The 17,766-nt window shown below is 39.2% G+C and overlaps 1 protein-coding gene and 1 long non-coding RNA gene across 2 annotated transcripts in view; one reads left to right on the top strand and one right to left on the bottom strand.

Annotated features, from left to right (window-relative positions):
* The window catches only part of LOC109028029 (uncharacterized), a 23,078-nt gene extending 9,023 nt beyond the window's left edge, over positions 1-14,055 (top strand). The window contains exon 3 of the long non-coding RNA XR_002007083.3: positions 13,624-14,055. This is a non-coding gene — a long non-coding RNA (uncharacterized lncRNA). The remainder of the gene's footprint in view (positions 1-13,623) is intronic.
* On the bottom strand, positions 6,840-17,766 carry CA3 (carbonic anhydrase 3). The gene is made up of 7 exons (XM_004047219.4): positions 16,918-17,766; positions 15,951-16,148; positions 13,670-13,788; positions 11,736-11,828; positions 10,644-10,706; positions 9,577-9,732; positions 6,840-7,845 (listed from the first exon to the last, which is right to left on the bottom strand). The coding sequence occupies exons 1-7, from the start codon at positions 16,949-16,951 to the stop codon at positions 7,726-7,728; spliced, it is 783 nt and encodes a 260-aa protein (XP_004047267.1). The 5' UTR covers positions 16,952-17,766; the 3' UTR covers positions 6,840-7,725.

The raw sequence follows: 17,766 nt of genomic DNA, 5'->3' as shown, positions 1-17,766 counted from the left end.
AGTTAACTTTTTAGCCTCTAAAATTTTCTACTGTTTATATTTTATAATATATAAAATAATAAAATACTGTGAATATATACTTTATTTTTTAAAAATGCAGTGTTGTAGGAACATGTGGAAGAACTGTGTCCCAGGGGCCTTACATCATTCAAAAAGAGTCTGGAGTCCATTGCTGACCCAAAGACCCAGGTGACCCAGAGCCGTGTTTTGCAGGTCGCCTGTACCCTCAGTCCTGCTATCTGTTCCTTCTTTCCTATGGCACTGATATCACTGTTCGACATGTATTTCATGCCCAGTGTGTTGGGCACTGTGCTTGTGCCCGATAAGCCCTTTCCTTCAGTATTCACAGCCATGTCTAGTATCATTTCTCTTGAGCAATGTTTGGAAGTCGACTTTATCTTTCAATTTTTTTCTTCTCCTTGATGCTTCTAGGTAGTTCCTTAACCTGCTTTTATCTCTGCCGTGTTTGACACATAAACACTTTTGAAAAGCATGAAACCTTTTCAAAAAGAGCCTTTCTTATGGCCGGGCATGGTGGCTCACACCTGTAATCCCAGCACTCTGGGAGGCCAAGGTGTGCAGATTACTTGAGGTCAGAAGTTTGAGACCAGCCTGGCCAACCTGCTGAAACCTCATCTCTACTAAAAATACAAAAATTAGCCAGGCGTGGTGGCACGTGTCTGTAATCCCAGCCAAAACCCTGCCATTGATTGCACTCCAGCCTGGGTGACAGCAGAGTGATACTGTGTTTCTAAAAAAAAAAAAAAAAAAAAAAAGCCTTTCTTCAGTCATCTGTGTATACTTTTAAAATTATATACCAAATAGTGAATACTTTTGCCCAGCTGAAAGCATTATCCTGAAGCTATAAACTTTCTTCTTTGTGCCTTGTGGTTATTTCATAATTCCTCTGCAACTCTCCACTCCTCTTGGGGCCTAATCAATGTTTCATATCAATTAAGCTCCCAAGAATGAGAGACTTAGTACACCTCACAATCTTGACAACAGGCCCTTTGTTAGAGAAAACAAATTAAAAGGAATGAATTAGACCTTCTCAGATAAGGTGTCATTAAAATACTCTTTTAATTGAGAAATATTTATAATAGGCTCTTTGAAATTTACATATCAAGTTACAAGTTAAGCCGCAAAGTACTTACTATTCCACCCTGCCACTCCCCAACCCACCACCATCATAATTGACCATGACTTCTAGTAATTTACTGTCTGAGGTAAAGCTTTTTTTAAAAAAATTCTCAGCTATCCTATAAAGCTCAAGGTAGTAATTATCAGTACCTGAACATACATGGGGTGTATATGCCTATATTGTTTGTGGAGGAAATTTACCTGAATTTACCATCTATTTGGCTGGTGTGGAGTGGAATATGTCAGTTGGAAATGCTTTTTGGATTTTCAAAAGTTATCATACTTTGCTAATCATGACTGTGAAACAAAGATTTGTGTTAGGAAGAGGTATCTTTATTATGTATGTGAACTTGCCATAAGCATCTCTACACAAAACTGAATGAAATGGAGAACTAAAGTCGCTAATGAGAAAATTAAGGCAAACTTAGAGAAAAGAGAGAGTGGGTAAGTTCAAGTACCAGCATGAATCATGCCAATTAGTGTCATCAGAGTCTAATGCCACAGACTCATTGCTAATCTACCTCTTCAACTTGCACTTTAGAAGCATGAGTGCTAAAAGAGATAAATATGCGGGGAGAGACTCTGCTGTTATATCTCCTAAAACATGTCTCTTTTATACTAAGTTAAATTAGTTATTAAAATTAAAATTTGCAAATGATAAGCTTTGGATATAAGTAAAGCTGCTTCTCTTCTTCCATGCACACTCTTTTTACAGAGAAGCCTGTGTTGCAGCAACAGACATCTGTATATTTCTGCAAGAACTCTTTGAGAAGCCAGTCTCTGGCCTTCCTAAGATGAGGCCACAGCTCCCAGTAGCTCATGGACCTAGACTGGCATTCAGTATTTTAGGAATTTCATTGCACCATCTGTCTGTTCATTCATCCATCCCTCTATCAATTTATCCATCCACCTATTCATTCCTTCAACCATGCAACAAATATCTTTGAGCTCCATTCTAGGTTCCAGATACTGTGTTAAGTGCTGGGGCTTCAATAGTGTAATGAAACCAATAAAGTCTTTACCTTCATAAAACCTCCCTGTCACCACTACTTATCACACACACACACACACCCCAAATTTTATATTACAAACATAATTTAAAAGTGTTGTTGTTACTCCTAAAGTTCCCAGTGTGAGAATCTGAGCTCCTATATATTCACTGATGTGCAGCCTTCTCAGTTCTTAGTTCTTCCCAGCACTTGGCCTTGCCCTTACATCTGCTGTGCTTGGCTTGTACAATTTTCCTACCCTTAATAGGCCCCCTTCTTTGGGGTCCTGATCCATCCAAGTGCCCCTTGTGATGCCTTACTTAGATCTTGCTGTAAACTGATCTCACAAGAGCAGAAGTGTAAATTCTGTGAGCGCAGTATTTTCAAACACTTCCATTTGTATTATAGTTCCATGGGAGCCAGGTTCCTTTTAGGGTAAGAATTACCTTGAACAAATGCGTTTGGAACCATCCAAATTTCAAATGAGCTGAGTACATATTATAGAAATGTATGGACATGTTGGAACAGAGAATATGTACACTTAATGGCCGAAATATTTCCCTGGAATTCCAGTCTCCTCTACCTGAGAAAGATTTAAATACAAGGGAGGATCTGATTCCTGTTTACTGCGCAGAGTCAATTCTAACCTGGCTAAAATTAGCTTTTAAATCACTGGGTTTTATGCTGCTGCAGCACACATGGTCCCGTGATTACACCATTAGATTCGCTCTTAACTCCTGCTGATTACCTGTGATTACTTACGCGGTCAAGTTGTCAAGTGGCAGCGCCTACTAAACACCTTCACATCTAAAGTAGTTCTTTAACTCTCTACTTAATTCCTTTATGCTGCATTTTATGCCTAGACTGTTTTATCTCCTTTTTTGTAGTCGAATCACCCCAAAGTACAAGCTCTTCCCTCAGGTGTGACTTGTGCATCTCATTTAGGATTCTGACTTTATGGCATGCTCAGACAAGTCCAAAATTAATTTCATGGCAGGAGACTTTCTGTATTTACTATTAAGATAGATTTTTCCACTTCGCGCTGCACTCCAAGGGATTCTATCTTGCCAACATTTGAAAATCAATATTGAATTAAATGAATGCTATGGTTCTTCCAACTCTCCTCTTTGGTTTATTTTCTGGATGTTTTGCTAACTCTGTATGCTTCTCAGGAAAGGGGCAGAATTCTTGGAGCAGAAGCTTCCTCAGGAAAAGTTATTTGGTCCTCCTCTGAATCGCTGCTTCTAGTGATGTGCTGGTTTCCAATGTGACCACATCTTGTTTTGCCTCCTATATATATGGGACAAAAGTTATTGTTATTTAAAATACCATTTCCCCAATAACAAGCAGAGGTGAGCCTGTTATAGAAACTCTTTTAATATTACCTGTTGATGAGGTGTGGATTCACGATGTTACTAATGGATACCTAAAGAAAGAAACATGATTTTAGGTATTGAATAAGGCATCCGATTTTTTCTTGGTTGATGTAAAATTAATTAATAAAAGATCATCGTTAACTCTTATTGTGAGTTATGTCAGAAGGACTATTCTAAGTGGTTTACAAGTAATTCTTAAAATCTCCCTGGAGGCAGGTATTACTCTCATTCCTGTTTACAGATGAGGAAACTGAGGCATAGAGAAATTAACTTGCCTGATGCCACACATTCAGCAAGTGTTGTGTGACTTCAATCTAGTCCTCCTGAAAACTGAAGAGGGCTTTAAAATGTTAATTTCCCATTATTTAGGTTTCAGTTCAATTCCTACTATTCTTTTATCCCTCAGGCCTTATTTTTAGCTATAAAGACTCAAAAATATGTAAGAATCCTTCACTCTCTTTTCTTTTGCATAGATATTAATGGCTAATAGTAAACATTTGAAAAACAGAAATAGGCTGTCAAAAACAATTTTTAAACCTTATTGCTCTGCAATTAGTGTGAATAAAGAACAGCATGGCTTTTAATGTCATAGTCATTTTTGTAATTATTTTGCTGCCATCTAGTGACTCACATGAAATTTTTAAATGTTTTGCTGCCATCTAATGACCTAAGTGAAAATAACATTCAAACATGATTTTGCTTTCCATTTGCATTTTAAGACTTTAAGAACTACTTTAGGGGTAGGTTTTAAAAAAATCATTAAATTTCTATACGTCAAATATGAAATTTTAAAAATATGACATTCACAGTTATCATTCATTTTTCTTACCTCTTCTCACTTATTCTTCTTCTGCTAAAATAATATATTTTGCTCATAACTGGAGATCGTCTTTAATATCAGATAAGAAGGCATTAGAAAAGAACCTAGAATCTAATTAATTTTCTTTACGTGTGGTCTTTGATGTGGGTTTAGACCACATGTATTTCTCTTAGGCCAATTTTATTTGTGCCAATTCTCATCTTAATAACTGTCATATTAATTTTTCCACATGTATCCAAGCTTGTTAATAGCCGATCAATTTCAACTATATTTAATTACATAAATCATTATGGTTAAACAGTGAGAGCTCCAGTTTTGCATGTTCTATGTAGAATACTTCTCACTCATCTACATAAATACTCACTGACTGTACAGTTTAAAGAATTTTGGATCAATATTCCTGAAATTATTTGCCGTTTCATAAATATATCCTGTCTGCTCATTTAAAAGGCAGATTACATTAACAATATATTTGCACCCTTAGTCTTGGCCGGGCGCGGTGGCTCGTGCCTGTAATCCTAGCACTTTGGGAGGCCGAGGTAAGCAGATCACCTGAGGTCAGGAGTTTGAGGCCAGCTTGGACAACATGGTGAAACCCCATCTGTACTAAAAATACAAAAATTAGCATGTCATTGTGGTGCATGCCTGTAAGCCCAGCTACTTGGAAGGCTGAGGAACAAGAATCACTTGAACCCAGGAGGCGGAAGTGTCAGTGAGCCAAGATCACACCACTGCACTCCAACCTGGGCAATAGAGTGAGACTCCATCTCAAAAAAAAAAGTTGTGTGTATATATATATATATATATATATATATATATGTGAATATATATGTAAATATATATATATTTGCATACTTCTAAGAATACCCTATGTTAGATAAATTCTTGTTAATTCTGCTCTATCCATAGGCTTTTAATGATATGATCATCGGAATATTATGAAACAGAAATTCAAATTAGTTTCTGCCCTATTTTGAAATTTTAAAATACCTACAATGATTATAACCTGAAGAACAAAAGTTGGCAGATGCTGAAATCTTTTTACCACAGCAGTTCTTGGCCATGCCCCTTTGTAAGGCTGTGTGTATCTGAAATGCAATTGTTTGAGGGCCTGTTTATGATCAGGAAAATGATCCCCCTGCTGAATAAGGACACAGTATGTCTTTAATATTCTAATGGACATCTATAATATCACATATCACAGAACTCTGAGTTCAGCACTTTGAGAAGCTGTGAGGAAATTTTAAGATGGGTGATAACTGTGAGCATTGACAATGACTCAGACTGGAGGGAGGGGGAGAAGTATGTTCTACCAGAAAGCTCCCACCTGAAGCTAGTGAGATCATTTTCCAAGGAGATTTAAACTAAGATAAACAAAAACAATATTCCTATTAACAATGTGATGTGTTGTTCAAGAAGGTAAGTATTTTACCTGGATTCATCTATATTCATGACATCACTTATTCAACAAATATTAATTGAGTAATTATTATGTGCCGGACACAGTATCAGACAACAAGGTGAACGTCAGCATGCAAGACGCATATTTGTGCCCTCATAGACCATATGGTCTATGAAGATAGCCTCTTTTGATGGGGCATTTTCCCTCAAAACAGTTCTAACCTTGTTCAGCTTGTATACTGGAATAAGGACCATTTGTAGCTGGCATTAAGTCATATGTTCCTCCCCCACATAGAGTCAATACTGGATACATCTTTTACAGTGCATAAGCATTACTAAGTAAGTACCTTGAGAGAATCAGCTTGTGTATTTTCACTAATGATCAAAGCTCCACACCTCCTAATTTCGAGGGATTTAATTAACACTTCCAGTTCACACTGACCAACCTGGCTTGACTTCACCTGGGTGGTAATCTACTAAATAACTTTGGCCTCATAGGACTCTGTCACGTGATTTGACTTCTGGCATCTCAGGACTCTCCTGACCCAATATTATTTCATTCCTTAGGGTAATGAACTTATTCCTGTCACTTTCTAAAGTAAAGTTAACATATTGGCCAGTGAGGTGATGAAAGACGTATCAAAGCCACTAACTGCAAAATTAGACTTTATGTCTAAAGATATTATATTAAATGGTTTAAAGGTCTAAATATATGGATTTTTGCAGTGTTAGGCCAGCATCATCCTAAAGGCACAATTTTTAAAAATATGGATGTAAAAGCTACAGTCTGACTTGATTTCACGCCCCTAAAACCCATTGCACTAGTCTGAACCCCAGAATCCTAAACCAATTTTGAGGCCTCTGGAAAGTATTTCCCACTATCAGATATATGGCCATACATTCCTCTTCTGGTCTGCAGTTTCCTCAGAAGGCCTTCACTAATTGCTTTTTAATTTTTTTTTCTGGCCCTCCTTGAGGAATGTAGCATCCAAACTCAGAATTTCAGCCCTTCGTGCCATCCTTCAGCTATAAAAACAAAGTTTGTTGCTCTTAGTTAAACTCCATTTTTGTCATTTATGATGCCTTTCCATTTAAAAAACACAACACTCAACGTTTTCCATTCATGTCTTTATTGGTTCTGGTGATCAGTACAACTGCTTTGACTTCAAGTGTCATCATTCACTCTTTTGTGTTCTAGTGATCATTCATTCCAGCCTCCAGTGAGAAACACAACAGAGGCAGTTTTTATTTTAATAATCATGCAAAGAAAAATGTAGTGAAATTAAAAATAAATGGCCCTCCTTCAGGTAAAGAAAAATACTAGGATAAATTCAACTACATTTATGAAGAAGAAATTCAAATACTGAATCAAAAATTTGAAAACTCCTGATTGTATTGTGTTTTCTTTTCACTGGTAATCAAAACCAAGTAATCTTAGTAGCTAAAACTTCAATAAATGACTGACTTCTTGCTGGTGTTAAGAGTTAAAACATATTATTAGCTCAATTCTTGCTGTCCATAGTCATTTTAATTTCTGGCTTATGTTTAATTGTTATATGATCTTCATACACCTCTACTACACGTAGAATTACTCATATTTCTTTAAGATGGACAACTCATAATATAAAAATAAAAACAATGAAGTTCTGTGAAATTTTAGATAACAGAAAAACTGGTGCCCAATAGCTAGCCATTTTAAAAATATCTTTACTCTTCCATCTCTGTTTCCTCTTCTTTGAAACTTTACTAAAAATGCTACTTTTATAGGAAAGATGATTATTACAGAGGTCAAATGTGAAATCTATGCTTTCATATTAGATCTTGTCGAAAGTAACTTTCTTTCAACAAGTAACTTAGATCTTGGTGACCACATCTCTCACATTCATTGCTCAGTGTGGAAAAATGAAATAGACTTGGAGTAAGGAGCACCAGAAGGAGGCAAGGAACCAAGCTCTCCAATGGCAGTTTCCTTTCCTGAAGAGGGCAAGATCCAGCAGCCTCATTTGAAGGAAGCTCTCACCACCCTGTTATTGATAGGCTGTGGAGGTCGCCAGTTGCTCACAAGAGGCACTGGGGGCTCGTTCTCAGCACTGGAGAGCAGGCTCCGTAGCTTGGCCATCTGCAATGGGCAGGGGCAGACTGTTAACAAGACATTCAGATCAACTGGACACACTACGTGACAAACAGGTATAAATACTGGTGGGGTTTTTTTTGTTGTTGGTCTTTTTGTTTGTTTGTTTGTTTGTTTTTGAGACAGAGTCTCGCTCTGTAGCCAGGCTGGAGTGCAGTGGTGTGATCTTGGCTCACTGCAACCTCCACCTCACAGAACTCAAGCGATACTCCTGCCTCAGCCTCCGGAATAGCTGGGATTACAGGTGTTCACCACCTTGCCCGGCTAATTTTTTGTGTTTTTAGTAGAGATGGGGTTTCACCATGTTGGCCAGGCTGGTCTGGAACTCCTGACCTCAGGTCATCCACCCACCTTGGACCCCCAAAATACTGGGATTACAGGCGTAAGCTACCGCGCCTGGCCAATACTGGTGTTTTAAACATGACAAACAAACCACACAACCTGTCCCCAGTGTCCAGTCCAGAGCTATTTAGCTAGCAGCTCTAGAGTGACACACATTTTTTCTTTATTTGTAAAGCCCTTTTCTTCATTCTATACAGGATCACTATGCCCTCTGGTCACAACCTTTTCCTGTTGAATCTGAAACATTTATTTTTTATTTGAGGGGTCAGTATGAACTACATACTTTGTTGGAGAGGATGACCACATCCATATATCAGTGTAAATAAAATGTAGTAGACCTTTATTGTATAAGTTTATGGAGTCAATTATTTTAAGAGCAAAAAGAAATCAAACTCATGCTACATATTCAATTTTAAATTGACTTTTCTTTCTTAAAGGATAAGAAAATAAGAAATTCTCATTAATAACACTATGATTCTATATTAAAATATTTTTAGATTTCTCCTTGAAAAAATTTCATTCTTTCAAAATAGTTATATCACTGAACAAGGTTGTTATATCTGATCTTTTAATAAAAATGTCTTTATAAACTTGAGTTTACAACTGACATAAATATGAAAGCTGTTGCCTTATGCAAGAGACACACACTGGGAAACTGATTTTACTATTAGAGTACATGCATGCTCTAGGTTGTGAGTCCCTGTGTTCTTTACTTGCTTCAATCTGTTTTTCTCCATGTTCTTGCCCACTTATTTTCTCCTACACAGCTTTTCCTTGATAGTGTCTTTAATGAATGTTACTAGGACACTCTTTAGATCGAACAGTAAGAAGGGAACCTTGAGAAGAGATGCCAAAAAGTACTGGAAACAGTTTGGAGGTGGGATTAGAATCCTGCACTTGGCTGTGTGATCATGGACAAATTACTGAACTTTTGAGCCTTGAATTATGTATCTGTAAAACTGCAGAAATAATATATAGCATACAAAATTGTTAAATCCTTTCCATTAGCACCCTTCTCTTCTCCAGGTCTGTATTTATCATCCCATCTCCTTACCAGTGCTCAGTATTTGGCAACATCCAAATTAACAAAGACTCATATTAATCTAAACCCTTTAAAGTGTTTATAGAGCATAAACTCAGTCATGTTCGGTATCAAAACTACTTTTAAATGAGTTGCATTTATCCTGGTACCCTTTGGGGGCCAAGTTTTAGAAAGCTGAACAGGCTGGTTGTAATTAACCAGGGCAGACCATGAAATTGCTGGCCATAGAGCTGTTCAGTGAGTATCCAGTTAGTAGCTATGTATTTTTGATTTAGCATCTGTATCTTACATAGGCAGACAGCAACATAAGCCCACGTGTTCACAAGGCTGCTCACCTGGTCAGAGCTCACAGTCATGGGCTCCTTCAGCAGCAGCCACACAATGCATTCCTCGCAAGGCGGCGTGGTGAATGAGCCCTGGTAGGTCCAGTAGTCCCGGCATGCCGGGAACAGGCAGGATGGGTCAAACTTTGTGAAGGGCGCTTCCTTGCCCTGGGTAAGAGCAGGTTGCAGGTGCAGTGAGTGCATGCATGCACATGCCCACCCACCCCAATGCCCTCACCACTTTATTTGTGAGAATGAATTTCAAATGCAATAGAGAAAATAGAACTTCTAAGCAAAGTATAAGCCTTTCAGAAATAAAGATTAAAGCAGGGAAGCTGGTTTGCACATTATTACTTGATCTGACACAATCACTGTCATACTGTGTTCCTTAGTGTTTTAGGTGTGAGTAGAACTATAATTCTATCACTCAAGAAAAAGGAGAAACTGATATCTCAAGTGTAATTGAATTATTTAATATAAGTTAATGTTTTGTTCTTGATGATACCAAAAAATATCAGGCTTGTATTTTTATTGAATGATCTACTTGGAATACTTACTTTCTCTGTTAATGAAACTCAATAATATTTGATTAGAACGGTCACAAAAAAAATAATTAAAATGTTTCTGTTACTTACATGAGTCTATTGTGAAGATTTTAAATTTTAATTTAAGTCATCACCAAGACTCAAAAGACCAGCACTGGCTGACATTTAGTAGCTCTGTGATGGTATGCATGCATATATGCAGTGTGTGTGTGTGTGTGTGTGTGTGTGTGTGTGTGTGTGTGTGTGTGTTGGGCGAGGATGCGGTGACCACTCAACTTCTCTGACTCTCACCTACTCCAGTGAGAAAGTGATTATCTGACAGGATGACTATGACCATTAAAAAAACTGATATATGTGAAATTGCTCTAAAAACTGTATGCCATACAAATATAATAGCATTTATTTTTGTATGTATGCTTAGCATATCCATCAAACTTAGTAACAGATTTTAGGTGAAAAAAATACTTGAAAATATGTAAAGAAAATCTGCATAATCTGCTTTATGTTTTAGGAGGGAAAATGATTTTTGTTTACCTTTGTCTTAATCTTGTCCAATGCATCAAGGAAAATCTGGAACTCACCATTCTCACGTCCTATCTGTAAGAAAACAGAAATCCAAGTTTAGTTCTTTTACTTCTCCATAGTTTAGGATTGTCTTCAAAGCTGATTTTGATCCATCCATCTGCAACTAGTGTTTATAAATCTGCCAGAATATCTCGTACTAAGCAAAAACATAAGTTTATTTTTCCTCAAGATTTTAGAGTATATATTTTCTGATCTAAATTTGGACTCCAGGCTTCTGAAGTACAGGACCACAAAATTACACGTTCATCTAGTTCTGTGTCTTTGACCTTCTCTGCAAAGTCATTCCACTTTTCTAAAAAACAGATTTAGAACCAAAATGGACCCTATGTATCCCAAACTAAACTCATTGTCTTTCTTTTCAGACCTACTCCACCTCCTGCTGTTCTGTGCTCAGGTACCAAAAATGACCCAATGAATTAAGAACCGAAAACAAATTAGGTCATTCAAAGAGAAAGAAGCCAGATTTTCACCTCTGGCTTGAAATCTAGATTATGTTACCTCTAACCTCATGTGTTAATGACACTAAGTCCTCTTTAAAGCAAGGCTGGCTCAACAACACACACATTCCATGTGCTATCTTAGCCTGGGATCATGTGAGTGGTGACCACCTCAAGCCGAGGGGATGTCCAGCCAGGGACTTGGAATCGTATGGTTCCCAACACTGACTCTTCTGGTTTCCAGTGCAATTGAAGTTGAGCAGTGAGAAAGGAAAATGAATATATGCCACCTTTGCCCTTACCACCACCGTAATAAGCTCACTCTAAGGCTCTGTCCCCAACACCTACACACACACACACACATCCCACATCTGGGGAAAATTTAGAATTGCTAGGGGTCCTGGAGTGTGGTAAAAGATACACTTTTAGAGAAAAGCAAGACATTTTGAGCTGATCTTAGCAGAAATATCTTGATTAGTTGAATGAATAATAAAATGCATATGGAAGGAGGAAGGTAAAAATGAGGAAATGAAACTCAAACTATGCTAAGCATTGGTAGGGAAATACATTTTGGAAGAAAATATATAGTCAATTTTTACTTTACCTTCAGAAAAATGCCAATCACAGCGATCCCATCGCGCTGCTTCAGGGCTTCTTTAAAAGTGTTATACTTCGGGTTCCAGTGAACCAAATGAAGCTGAAACCGTAGAAGACAGATTAGAAGGTAAATTCCTGGAATATGGAAATAAGTACAACATTGTCCACAATAAACCCAATCATTGTACAGGCTAAGGTTGCTGAGCACTCTCATAAAAGCTGAGAAAATTTGAAAGAGTAGCATGTAATATTTTGGTAACATTTCTAGTGGCTCAAATAAAAAGCATATAAAATTATTTATTTATCTCCTTTTATCAACCAGAGCTCTGAAATCTGGTGGCAACCTGACCTTAATTTAGAACATGAGCACCAGTTAGGTTAATCAAACTTTCTATGCTGAGTTACAGAGAATGGCAAGAGGATACAATCATTTGCAGCAGTTAAAAGATGTTTTATTCAAGACCAAAAGTATGAAATAATCCCATGTGCAAAGGTCAGACTGAAAGCCTTGCCTGCATCTGTAAGAAATATACTCAACTTTCCCCATTTGGTTGGGGAAGATGTCTAGAAGGCATTCTCAATACTTAATTTATCTTGCCATGGCTCTCTAGATTGGCTATAAAGAAACAGAAAGATCACAGTGAAGTACTTTGGGTTTCGCAGAATTTAATTTAACCAAGAACTAAGGTGCCTAATGATTCTGCTTAAGAACATGTTCATAGTGTGTTTCTGAGCTTCTGTCACAGGCCCTATGTTAACCAGAGCCTATCTTTGGAAAAGAGTAAAGCAGGAAAAATGAATTGGTCCTCACCTCCAAGGCAATTGCCACCATTTATTGGTTTGGCTTTATAAGGAGAACATGTCAGAGGCCTGTCTTAAACCCTTGTAATTTGATGCGTTGATCTGAGTTAAAATTCATGTTTTTCTTTAATGAGTTAACTGAGACAGAGAGTAGTATGTGCTCAGATTAAATGGTATGTGTGTACACATATCTCTATGTGTGTGTAAATATGTATGCATGTGTATATATATATATACACACACACATATATATGCACACGGTTCATTAAGAGATTGGAACATAAGCATTATTCAGAATTTCTAAATGCTATTTTTAGAGCACTATATTCTTATAAAATAGGCAGTATAGGGCACTGGATAAGATGATGAATTCTGAAGCCAGTCTGTATCAGGTAGAGCACTAGCACTCACCAGCCGTGTGACTTTATTATGTGTCTTTTCTATGCCTTCTGTTTCCTCATCTGTAACCTGTCTCATAAGGTAGCTAAGAGGATCTAATGAGTTAATACATGTAAGCATTTAATAAGTATTAGCTATCCTTTTTCCAGTTCCATTGAGGACCCTGGGCTTTCTTATTAAGTAGCTATCCAATTTCTAACTTTTAGGGTTTTTTTTTTTCGAGACAGGGTCTTACTCTGTTGCTCAGGCTGGAGTGAAGTGGCGCAATCAGGGCTCACTGCAGCCTCGACCTCCCAGGCTCAAGTGATCCTCCCACCTCAGCCTCCTGAGTAGCTAGGACCACAGGTGCATGCCACCATACCAGGCTAATTTTTGTATTTTTTGTAGAGACAGGGTTTCACCATATTGCCCAGGCTGGTCTCGAACTCCTGGGCTCAAGCAATCCACCTGCCTCAGCCTCCCAAAGTGTTGAGATTACAGGTGTGAGCCACTGCACTCGCCCCAGTTTCTTAACGTAACCTTGGAAATCTTCATGTTTGATGCCAACTCACCTATACCCTTTTACCTGTCTAGCCTAGAATGTTCAGCAGCTTCAGTTCAGCTAAAACTAGTACAGCTCTTTTCATAACTATAGACTTGAAACAAAAGCAGTGGATGATGCTTTGTTGCTGTGGTTCTTATTTTTAATTTTGCAGTTTTCACTGTATGAGACCGAGAATGGATTATGGCAGTTCCTCTTACCTCCGCTGCGTACTTGACTCCATCCACGGTGTGCTCAGAGCCGTGATCATCCGAAGAGCCCCAGTGAAGATGAAACTGGCGAAGTCGGTAGGGTCCAGGGAGAGGACCCCCTCTCAGCACTGTGATTCAGATAAGCTTGGTCAACAGTGAATTCATCCTTCTTTTACAGAGCTCTACTTTAACCAAGTGCTCTTAGAGCCAAGGCTTAATGGACAAAATGTGGTCAGTTTGCTGGGTGGATGGTGCCACTCCCAGGACACTGGACTCCTCACAAAATGAAGTCTGGGGATATGTCAAGATAAATGATTGTTCTTTTCTGTCTTTCTTATTTTGTTTGCTTGTTTCATTATTATTGAAACATCACTTTAACATTTAGGAAAGTAAAATTAAAACAGCAGATAGACAATGAGGATGCATACACCCAAAGAACAGGTCAGTAGTGTGGTGCAGTGGGAAGAACTGGACAGTTGAGAACCAGGTGGATGTAGGTTTCCAATGCTGGCTTCACCCCTTGCTAGTTCTGTGATCTCAGGCAAGTTGCTAAACTTCTCTGAAACCACTTTCACATCTCTAAGAAGGTGATAATAATACCAAACTTTCAGAGCTGCTGTGAAGATTAACTGAGATTAAGCACCTTAAAGTACTCATCATAGTGCCTGCACGATGATCACTGAGCAAATGTGAATTCCTTCTCCACGTGTTGCTTCCAACTGCACTTTTCTTTAAGACAATGAGCAAAAACTTTCATCTACGTCTAATTTAGACTGTGTCTATTCAAATGAGATGACATGGAAAATTCAGAAATTTCCCAGAAAACCAATCAATGTGGATGATTAAACTAGATAATTCTCAGCAGCATTAATTTGGGCTTGTTGATAAACATCTCAACCCATTGCAGAGTGATTTAGAGGTTCAAATGTCTTCCAAAGTATATTGGAAACTATGCAGAAACCCTAAGATCAAGATTTGGCAATATAAGCTAGATCAAAATAGAATTCAGAGCATAGCTATTTTAGAAGAGGTTGCCCACACTAAGTGGCCCAGGGAAAGCCACAAACATAGACCTCAAACAATGAGGCTAGGCCTATATGAGTTTGTTCAGGTAGAAATGGAGTGGTTCAATTCATTGCATTTCTCCTGTCCAACCACTCAGAACATTATTATAGGGACATGTGAGTCCAATTTATTAGAAGAAACTATATGAAATTGACAATATTCAACTATTTTTGCACACGAAAATGGCATTTTCATATGGTTCAACCTAATAGATATGTTTAATTTTGTTATGTTGCTTTCAAAATGGTACTTGATATATAAGGAGAAGGGGAAAAAAGGAAACAATAGCAATACGAAACCACTGTTTAAGAAAATTTAAATTTCTGTAACTTGGAACCTCCTGGTAGGTAGGAATTATGAATATCATTCTTCATTACAACATCATTAAGAATATTCATTTATGTATATCAATAAATATAACTTTATTAGAAATGGGGCTATAAGGAATTATTTTGCTGTATATCAAGCACCAAAATATTAAAAGAAGATTCTTTCTTACCTCATTTATCGTGAAATAAAGTATTTCTGACTAGCCTTCTTTTATTTTACTGATTTGCTTACTAGTGTAGGTGAAATAAAGAGATTTGTTTTTTCTAAACATGTATTTTTCAGTCGCTGTCTCACACACAAACTACTACTCAAGAAGAAATTGTCAGATATTTCAAAAATACTCACCCAAATGATTAATCAGATGAACCCCACTGAAGGCTTGAAGGCAAGTCATCTTGACACCTTCAGTGGCCCTATTCTCTCCCCTAGATTGGTCACCTCCCAGGCACCAAGGGAAGAAAGTGCCTATTTAGGCTTTCTGTTGTATATCTGGCTTTGTAGAATGGAATCTATGCAATTGAGAGTGGAAGCCTGGCTCTCCAGACCATGGACAAGAAGCACAAGAACCCTCAGGTATAGGCCATCGGAGTCTGAAGAATACTCATTTGAGTTTATTGTCATCTCTGTCCTATCGTGTTCCATTTCAGGAATGCATTGCCAACTTTTAGCTTGGACATGGGGCCGTTTTCACAGAGACCAAGTTTGGAGGGTGGGACATTCCTCTTCAATACATAAATATAATTATTCATGACTAAAGCAAAGTCAAATGTCATCTGCATTTTAAGAGATAAAGTGCTCCCTCTCCCCATTAATTCTGGTACTGTGTCGTAAACCACATTTTGTCAATATGGACATTGAAAACATCCATGTGATTCTACCTCATTGTCATACTTACTTGACCTATCATAAGTATCATCAAATACAACTCGGCAGGTCTTCCCATTATTCAGGATGGTCTTGGCAGAGCCGCCATCATAAGACACAGACCATGGCTGCAGAGAAGGGTCATGCCTGATGTCTTTAGTATGCAGCTCAACGGGCGACTGGTTTTCCCCTTTGGCATTTGGGAAAAGTTCATGCCAGTGGTCAGGACCTAGGAAATAAAGTCGAGGAGATGTATTTATTTGGTGGCACAACCCAAGGCCTCTTTCTAATTGACGAAACCAGCAAAACACAGAGAGGCTAGACAGTGATTTCAAAAAGGTCTTAGGTTTCAGACTGGGCAATAAGAGACTTAGCATTCATTTCAGGCCTGTTGGTAGTTTTGTGAATAGCACACATGGAGACTATTTAACTCAGTGTGTTCACTCTGCTTGCTCAAAGGCTTATTTTTCAGAAAAACTTTATCACATTTTTTTTTTAACCAATGACACCTTCCACCATACAGTTGGAATAAAATAATATTGACCACCTACATTTGAGCATTATGTTGTGGGTTTCAGAGCACGCCCATATTCCTTTGCCTTGGATTAGGGAGAAGCTTAGGCAGAGCAGAGATTCTCACACCGGCACCAAGCTCAGGTTAGGTGCTTGTCCAGTAAAACAGAATAAGGGCCAGTCACACCTGACCTCGGGCTGTCTGACTTCTCAGAGGCAATGGGATCTTAGGCAAGTGATCCAACTTCTCTGCACTTCAGTTTTCTCCAAGGGAAATAAAAACTCCATACTAGGGAGAACTAAACGAGATGAAGGAAAAAAAGCAGCAGCAGCATTTGGCAGTTGAAAAGCCTCAGTAAATGTTAGGTCTTATCCTACTCCTACATTTTCCACTGCAGTCTCTAAAGTTGCCCATTTCTGTGCAATGGCAGGGCTCTCCTGGACTGGCATCCCTTCCTGGCCGGGTCGCGGCTGCCTGCACTCACCGTTGTGACTGGCGTAGCCCCACTCCTTGGCCATGGTCGCCTTCCTCCGTGCTGGACGGCTCCTGCTTTCTCTTCCCCTGCGTGGTGCAGAGTCTCCGCGAGCCCGCGCTTTTATGTAGCTCCCCCGCACACTGCATGGCCTTATTAGGTCAGCGAGGGTGGGGCGGGGGGCTAAACTAGATTGGGGTGGTATTTGGGAGGCCGGGTAGAGGAAGCCAATGAATTCCAAGAGCCGGACAGCTGTCGAGGTGACGGGGGCGGAGGTGGGCGAAGGGGCACCCACGCCCCTCCCTGCGCTCTCCCGGGAGTCGTGGCTCCTGGCCCCTCCATCTCCTCTTCTTCTCTCTCAAAACTGCAGGGCTTTCTAACCGGCGCCGACGTGCAGAAATGCAGGCGGCCCTCACCTCGTCCTCTCTCCTTCCTCCATGCATTCTTGGGGATGGGGTGGGGGCAGGGACAGGGTGTCGTAGTTGTGCTTGGCCACGAACTAAAATCTACATCCCGGCGGCTCTTGCAGCCTCACTTAAAAGTTGCGTCAAGCGCAGGCTGGCGGTCTGGCTACGATCTCTGGACACTTGTGCGAGTTTATTTCGCTCTAGCGATCCGGTTACAGAGGCTGGAAAGAACTCGTTTGTTTGCCTGCCCCCTAAGTTTGACTCCCTTTGCAGGCAACATGTAAAATCCTAGGAGCAAAGGATGGGAAGAAAGAGTCCGGAGCAGGGTGAGAGGGTGAAGAGGCCCTCCAAGTCCGTTATCCTTAAAGAGATGGCCCTCTCTGGAATCGCACCAGGCGGCATTTCCCAACCTAGCGGATCCTTTTGGTTTGCAGGAAACCGAGGGCTGGATCTC

This window comes from Gorilla gorilla, chromosome 7, assembly GCF_029281585.2.
Source record: "Gorilla gorilla gorilla isolate KB3781 chromosome 7, NHGRI_mGorGor1-v2.1_pri, whole genome shotgun sequence".
Taxonomy (NCBI): domain Eukaryota; kingdom Metazoa; phylum Chordata; class Mammalia; order Primates; family Hominidae; genus Gorilla; species Gorilla gorilla.
Note: the sequence above shows the minus strand (reverse complement) of the source record. Positions and strands in the feature narration are given on the sequence as shown.